The 8,257-nt window shown below is 45.8% G+C and overlaps 1 protein-coding gene across 4 annotated transcripts in view; it reads left to right on the top strand.

The window, feature by feature from the left end:
- The window catches only part of GIT2 (GIT ArfGAP 2), a 64,864-nt gene that overhangs the window by 26,594 nt on the left and 30,013 nt on the right, over positions 1-8,257 (top strand). For 3 of the 4 annotated variants that reach the window (XM_006147854.3, XM_006147853.3, XM_006147856.2), the window contains exons 9-12: positions 1,726-1,777; positions 5,570-5,642; positions 5,895-5,992; positions 7,618-7,729. In XM_006147854.3, the coding sequence (XP_006147916.1) occupies positions 1,726-1,777; positions 5,570-5,642; positions 5,895-5,992; positions 7,618-7,729 (335 nt within the window). The remainder of the gene's footprint in view (positions 1-1,725; positions 1,778-5,569; positions 5,643-5,894; positions 5,993-7,617; positions 7,730-8,257) is intronic. The other variant, XM_014587604.2, reaches the window with a different exon arrangement.

Genomic DNA, 8,257 nt, shown 5'->3' with positions numbered 1-8,257 from the left:
ACCGGGTCCGGGACATGAACCACGGTCGACTACGTGGGAGTCCAGCGACATAGCCATTACGCTAACTGCTGGTTCCCAGCAAACCTTTTTTGTCAAGGGCCAGAGAGTGAATATTTTAGGCTTTTTGGGCCATACAGCCACTGTCACAACTCCTGGACTTTGCCGCTGTAAACAGAAGCCTCCATGGACACTGTGTAAATGAATGGGCATGTCTGTTCCATAAAATTTTATTCCTTGACACTGAAATTTGAATTTCCTTTAATTTTCACATGTTAGGAAATATTGTCCTTCGTTTTCTCCACCCAACCATTTAAAAAAATATAAAAACTAGGCTGACCCATAGCCTAGTGGTTAAGGGAGCCAGATCCCGTGGAACACCACAGTTTGAGTCTCGACCTGGTAGCTTGAAAGACATACTGAGCACATGTGTGCATGCCCAGAATCCCAACGCAATGGAGAAATGGAGGAGAGAGGCTTGTGGCATGACCATACCTGTAAGAAATGCTTTTTTCCCTCCCCTCCCTGCCCTCATTTCGCTCTGGCCAACTCCCATACCCTCTAGCAGTTAAATAAAGAAAAAATGTAAAGCCATTCTGAGCTCATGGGCTGAACAGAGAGGCAGCCATCATTTGCCAGCCCCTGGCCTATAAGATGGGACAAATTAACTGCTGTGGGAATGAACCTTGAACCCTTAGCATTTGCAAAAGCACTGTCAGGAGTCTATGAAATGACTAGCTGCCATTCTAGGTGTAATCTTGTTATTATGGCTTCTCACATCTTCCCTTTTTGTATTTTTTATCTTTTAAGATATTTTTGTTATAAGGCATGTACACTCACCAGAGAGAGAGAGGCAAAGCAAGAAATCCCACAGGGTGGATGGTCACGCTGCAATCCCTTCTCCTCCGTTCTCCTCTAGGGATCTTGGGTACACACACACACATGCCCAGCATGAGTTTTAAGCTGCCAGGTCTGGGACTTAAGCCACCGTTGACTATGTGGGAGTCCAGCGACATAACCATTACGCCATCTGCTGGTCCCCCCTCTTTGTATTTTCTTCTATCGTGCTTTTTTAAAAAATACTCCCAAAATTGTGACCCCTCAAATATGGACCTAGAGATTAACGTGGCAGTAGCTTTTGTCATTTAGTCAGTAGGTGATTTGTTTTCTCCTTCCTCATGTCATATGGTTATGGTATTTCTTTTTTTAATTTGACCAGAGAGAGACAGAAAGAGAGAAAGTGAGAAAGCAAGCCACCAGGTCCAGGACTCGGCCCTCAGTTGGCCGTGTAGGAGTCCAACACTTTAACCACCATGCCACCTGTCGGCCTCGATTATGGTATTTCCAAGAGTCTCTTTCACCAAAGGGTTCTGTTCAGTTTCCTCGCTGACTCTGTTGGACTATAGAATGCTTATCTCTGGGCTCACAGATGGCGTGGTGATTAAGGCACTGGACTCACACATGGCCAGCTGTGGTTCGAGTTCTGGACCTGGCAGCCTGCTTTCTCACTTTCCCTTTCTGTCTCTCTCTGGTTAAATTTAAATAATAACAATAATAATAACAAAATTAAATAAATCAATCTTTTTTTTAATGTGTTGGGATGCTTATCTCTGGTAATGTCCATGATCTACAGTCTTTTTTTTTTTTGGTCCTTGGTTATCTTAATCTTCTTCAGAGTTTATGAACATGGTTTTACTTATTGCTTATTAGTTCTGTACATTTTCTTAGCAGCCTGGATTTGTCTGAATTGGCAAAAGCTGCTAAGAAGAAACTTCAATCTGTGAGTATCTCTCCATACTGGTGAACTCCAGTGTGGGAATCAGTGTGTCCCCGTGATGCGTGTCCTCTCTCTAGTTACCTGGCATGTCGCGTGACATCTGACCAGATGTCGAGGTGTGTTACGTTTGAAGCAGACCATTGACTCTGTAGCACTGGGCCCGAGCACTGTGAAGTTTAGCATATCCTTAGTGTCCATTGGCTCTGCTTCAGATAATCCCGTCTTCCTCTGTCCTGTTCCTGTGTCTCTGACTTTAGGAAGTTTTCCTCCTCGTGAGAGTTCCCTGGTTTCTCTCAACCTAAATGAGTGCCTGGGCCACCTGCCCTTGGGATTATTTCCTGTAGCTGTGCAGGTGCGGGAGAGTGGTCATAGCTGATGCTGGAGTGGTGGTGCGGACCGTAGGTTCACTCTACTGCTGGGGCCCCACCATGCCATTCACAGAGCTTTGTGAACTTACGCCGATAACCAGTAGTCCCGGCCCACGTAGGACCTCAGGGTTCACCCAGCTCTGAGGTCACAGCTTCACTTTAATCTGTATTTCTCCCCAGCTTGCCCACCTCAGCCTTACCCAGGGCCCCAGGAAATCTGCTTCTCTGGGAGTGGTTTTTCTAGTTCCCTCCAGTGAAGCCTCACAGGATGCTTAACCACAGGCTCCTGGATCAGAAGTGAGATTCTTGGGTTCCTTTCGTAGCCCTGTGAAGGGTATGCTCCAGCTCTCACCCTCCCAAGGTTGCCTTCCTTCCCATCTGGTTCCCAGTGTACATGCACATGCGTGTGTGAGTGTTTCTTTCTGGACTAACGTCCTCTGGGGCCACAAGCCGCCACCAGCAAGTCCTCTCCTAGAAATCCTCTTTGCCTGCTGCGCTCCCCTTTCCCAACTTCCCTCCCTTTTATCATTTACTGCTTTTATCACCACAGTGTTGGCAGGAGCTTTCCCGCAGCCCAACTCTGAAACTGCAGCTTCCCTAGCTTAGGACTGCCTCCTCCCTTTCTCACAGAAGACCCTTTACTAGAACTTGAGATCATGCAAAGTCTTAAGTATTCCATGGAGTGAATTTATCCTTACTAGTATTTAACTGTATTATGAAATAAATGTGTTTTATGCAATTTGTTTGGTGTCTGTGTTCTATATCTACGGTTTTGTGTGTCTGTATTTTACTGCCTTTCTTAACTTAAGGAGGTCATACGATAAGATGATGAAGATGTTAAGCTTTGGAATCAGGTAGCAAATCTGACGGCATCTCCTGTGTGGTTTCCTCTTAACTACTCCTAAGAAGTAGGCAACTCTGTATTATAAGGAATTCAGGCCCAGGTCAAACCCAGGCTCGCGTTGACGTCACATTTGCTAGGCTGGGAATAACGCAAGAGCTGAGGTTGTGGTCGAGGTGTCTCTGGCATGCAGCAGGCCTTCAGTGAGCATCTGGAGCCAAGTTTGGTGCAGCTCTCACGACCTTGGGCTCTGGGTCAGACTGGTCCCAGCCCTGCCAGCTCCTTGGCCACCCTGTGCCTTGACGCCTTCTAGAGAAGGGAGATGATGGTACAGCAGAGGCTGCAGGTCGGAACTGTCCGGCAAGGCAAGCTGCTTTGTTTCTCGTTGACCTCCGTTCTGGTCTCCTCACTGGGGACTGCCTTTATCAGGGCCAGGTCGGAGTTTATCTTCCAGTATCTTCCTCCATTCTTCCCTCCCTCTTGCCTTTCCTTCCTTCCTTTCCTTTTCCTTTTTCTCCCCACCCCTCCCTCCCTTTCTCTCTCCCTAATGAAAAGCTGAGAAAAATGTAACAAAAAACTAACGTATTCTTCAAATTAATATTAATAAACATTAACCTTTTGAGAGACTCCAACTTGCATCTCAGGCCCACCCCTTATCTGCTTTGTGACTTTAGGCAAGCTACTAACTTTTGTGCCTCACCTCCCTGTCTGAAATGGGACAGTGGTAGTTCCTACCTCCGTGGGAGTGTCGTAAGTAGTCGGTGTGGATGCTCCGAGCACCGTGCCCTGGATGTGAGCCTTCAGACAGTGTTGGCTATTGTAGTTGTTAGTAACATTAGGGCAGCGGGAAAGTCAGGATGTGTTTTCCTGTTTTTCTGTGCAAAAATGCATCATGACTTTCTTGACGACCCAACAACATGAATTTGCAGGGCAAGTAACTGCATATTTATGAAGCAAATTAAAGCTCCCCATCCTTCATCATCTTATCCAGCAATAGGCTTTCTGGGTTTATTTTTAATTATAAATGAAATGTGATCACACTCAAGAAAATCTGGAAAATAGAGAAGGATCATTCTCAATCACATTATGCTTAATGGATTTAGGCTCAATAGTTCTTTCAGCTCTTATATGCCTATCTATTTTAGAACCTGTGAATCATAATTATAACATTTGATATCCTGCTCTCTTCCCTCAACAATGTGCTGTCTCCATCTTAGCATGTTTCTGTGAATCGCTGTTTCTGGTCGGTGTGTGAGTGGCTGTCTCCCATGCCCTCCCAGCGTGAGGTTTGTGGATGTAAGGAACACAGTAGGGAATAGGACAGATTCAGCTCCTGCCCTCACAGAGCAGGGAAGCAGCCAGGGGAAAAGTCACAACTGCCAAGTGTCATGACTTTCTTGACGACCCAACAACATGAATTTGCAGGGCAAGTAACTGCATATTTATGAAGCAAATTAAAGCTCCCCATCCTTCATCATCTTATCCAGCAATAGGCTTTCTGGGTTTATTTTTAATTATAAATGAAATGTGATCACACTCAAGAAAATCTGGAAAATAGAGAAGGATCATTCTCAATCACATTATGCTTAATGGATTTAGGCTCAATAGTTCTTTCAGCTCTTATATGCCTATCTATTTTAGAACCTGTGAATCATAATTATAACATTTGATATCCTGCTCTCTTCCCTCAACAATGTGCTGTCTCCATCTTAGCATGTTTCTGTGAATCGCTGTTTCTGGTCGGTGTGTGAGTGGCTGTCTCCCATGCCCTCCCAGCGTGAGGTTTGTGGATGTAAGGAACACAGTAGGGAATAGGACAGATTCAGCTCCTGCCCTCACAGAGCAGGGAAGCAGCCAGGGGAAAAGTCACAACTGCCAAGTGTCAGGGTAAGTTTCGTAAGACAGAAAGCACAGAGCGAGCTGGTCCTCCCTGGCAGAAATTGGTGAAAACCCTGACGGTCGGCCCCAGCCCCACCTGCCAGTTAGGCCCATCAGCCTGTGTGTTGACTGTTCTGTGAGCTGACATGCACCACGTCCTATAAACTAGGTCGGGCTGTGCTTTGTTGTTGGAAAAGCTCCATGCACCTGAGGATGGGAGGATCTCTACCAAGGAGCGGGGCAAAGAAACCTCAGTGAGGCCTGGGTCACACTTTCACACAGCAGGACATTCTGTCCTCCCAGAGCAGTTGTGTGCTTCCACCTCTTTATGCTACCAGCAGGTTAGGATCCCTTCCACTTTAGGGATCTTGCAAGTGCCTCTAGAGCAGAAGAGGAGACTTACCTAGGGCAGTGTCACGAGAGGAGTAGAGAATGAGAACTGCTCTGTAGACGGTGCATGTGTGTTGCCCCTTCCTTCCCGCATAGCAGCGACCTTGTCTGCATGTCATCAGGTAGTCAGGCTACTGCCGGACAGACTTCCAGAGGGGCAGAACGGTTCTGGAAAGGTCCTTGTCTCTTTAACAGTGGGGATTGACTAAGCACTGGCTTTGGATAAAATGAAGATAGCAGGGGGAATAGGTCACAGTCCCCTCTCGTCCTCCTGGTGTTAATCGTTGTCCCTTGTGTCCCTGGTATTTTTACTTTCAGCTAAGTAATCATTTGTTTGAAGAACTTGCCATGGATGTGTACGATGAAGTTGACAGGCGAGAGACTGATGCAGGTGACTTAACATGTGGCTTTATCTCATACGCTTCCGTTAGCAGTGGGCAGCGACAAGCTGCCAGCCTCCGTGTTTTACTTGCCCACTTTCTCCTGTCCTGATAACGCGTGTGTCAACATTTCCTTTTGCGTATGTTGGCTTCAAAGTGTGCCTCCCCGAGTCTCCCTAGTACTGCGTGAGCTGTGCCTCCCGGAGGAGCAGTGGCACACCAGGCGTGATGAGATTCTGTCTCTGGCTCTTTCCTCTGGCTAGTCTGGCTTGCCACGCAAAACCACAGCACCCTGGTAACCGAGACAACGGTCGTCCCCTTCCTCCCCGTCAACCCCGAGTACTCGTCAACACGAAACCAGGCAAGTGGCTCTGTTTGAAAAGTAACCAGTGCTATGATTTGGGGTGTGGCTGATGTCATGCTATTTCACTTTCCCAGGACAAGTCTTTGACTTTTTTTTTTTTTTTTTGATGGATTAAAATGTAATATTCCTTATGCAGAAAATAATTTGTTTAAAGCGATAGATAAAAATAGATGATGGGAAAAATGTAAAACAGTTCACAGAAGACATGTAAATGGCTTACAAATATGAAGGAATGTTTAACTGTGTTAGTAATGAAAGAAAGCACTGTAAGATATTAGTGAAAGATTCACTGAGCAAATTAATAGAATATGATGAGGGCGTGGTCTTCAAAAAGTTCATGGAAGGGGCCTATTCTGAAGAAACTATACATGAATTTCCTTATTTTTTGGGGGGGAAGACCAAAGTAAATTCATACATTTATTTATTTATTTTGCCAGAAGTCACATGCACTGGGCAGAGAAAGACAGAGAGGCAGAACAGTAAAGGGAGAACACACTCCCCAGTGGGGCATGATCACACCACCCTCCCTTCTCCATTTCTCCATCTTGTCAGGATGTGGGGCATACCTGCACACACCTGCACGTTTGGCGTGTTTTTCAAGATGCCAGGTCCGGGACTCAAATTGTGTGGTCTGCCATGTGGGATCCAGATCCCTTAACCAGTGGGCAGCAGGGCCTGCCCCAACATGTTTTCCTTTATTCATGATAAAGCACATTTGTACATACTTGAGAGAGAAGAGACTCTCCCCCCATGGGGTCTGGTCATGCCGGGATCCCCTTCAGACCTCCAGCCTATCTGATCCTGGGCACTTAGGCGTGTGCCTGGTGTACTCTAGGCTGACCAGGCCCAGGATTTTGACTGTGGTCACCATGTGGATGCAGCTTCTCTTGAGCAACATATTCACACCGCACTGCAGAGCTGAATTAAACTCATACGTTAATTAATTCATTTTCCCGTGAACTTCTTGAAGGCCCAATCTACCTAGTAAAGGACACTCCAAACTGGTAAGGCTGTGGCAAGATGGGCTTTCTCATGCTACAGACTGGATCGTAAATTGCTGCAGACTTCTGAAGAGTAGTTTGTTGATCAGGTTTGGAAGCCTCAAAATGAAGTACATCCTTTTACATGGGAATTCTTCATTTGGGAATACTAATAAAGTGAGAGTGAATTGATACCCTGCAATTGTCATCAAAGTACTATATATAATAATAAAGCATTAAAAACAGCATGAGCACTAGGAAAGCAAAGAATGATCGTATGAGAATAGAATACCCACATCAAGATTATAACTCTGTTTATCTTGAAATTTTACATTTCTTTCCAAACTAATTTTTCATTACCGGGTTCTACTGCAAAACAGAATCAAAAATAGGAAACAAAACACAGTAGCACCATTTTATTCCGTTCACAAAAATAAATGGCATTGTGAAAACTTATGAAGCTCTCACATAAATGGTTTTAAACAGCACAGAAAACGTTATGTCTGGTGCATTTATGGCTGTGAGTGATATTACTTTGATCATGATGGGATGGTCTATCAGTAGTCTGACTGGTTTTATCTGACTTTTCCTTAGGCATATGTTTTTACACTGGGGAATATTTCCATTATTTCTCACCCCTAGGGCAGACAGAAATTAGCTCGATTTAATGCCCACGAGTTTGCCACTCTGGTCATCGACATTCTCAGCGACGCCAAGAGGAGACAGCAGGGCAGTCCTCTCTCTAGTTCAAAAGGTAACTGCTTGGATCTCTAAGTGTTTGCTTTTCTGGCCTTCTGACCTTGACACAAGTGTTAAAATTAGAAGTCAGTGAGTCCAGCAGATGGCTTAATGGTTACGTCGCTGAACTCCCACATAGTCGACTGCGGTTTGAGTCCCGAACCTAGAGGCTTAAAACTCATACTGGGTGCATGTGCATGCATGCCCAAAATCCCAAGAGGAGAATAGAGGAGAAGGGATTGTGGCATGGCCATTCCGTCAGGGGATGAGTTCTTGCTTTCTGTCTCTGTCTCTCTGGCAAGTGCATGCACCCTATAGCAAAACCTCTCTTGGAAACAGCAGTTGTAATGGCTATGTCGCTGGACTCCCATGTAGTCTGCTGCAGTTTGAGTGCCAGACCCAGTGACTTAAACTCACGCCAGGTGCGTGTGCGTGCATGCCCAAGAATGGAGAGGAGAATGGAGGAGAAGGGATTGCAGCATGTCCATTCCCCCTGGGGGATGACTTCTTGCTTTCTGTCTCTGTCTTTCTGGCGAGCGCATGT

Source organism: Tupaia chinensis, unplaced genomic scaffold (genome assembly GCF_000334495.1).
Source record: "Tupaia chinensis unplaced genomic scaffold, TupChi_1.0 Scaffold000226_1, whole genome shotgun sequence".
Classification (NCBI taxonomy): Eukaryota; Metazoa; Chordata; class Mammalia; order Scandentia; family Tupaiidae; genus Tupaia; species Tupaia belangeri.
This window is presented reverse-complemented; position numbering and strand designations above follow the sequence as displayed.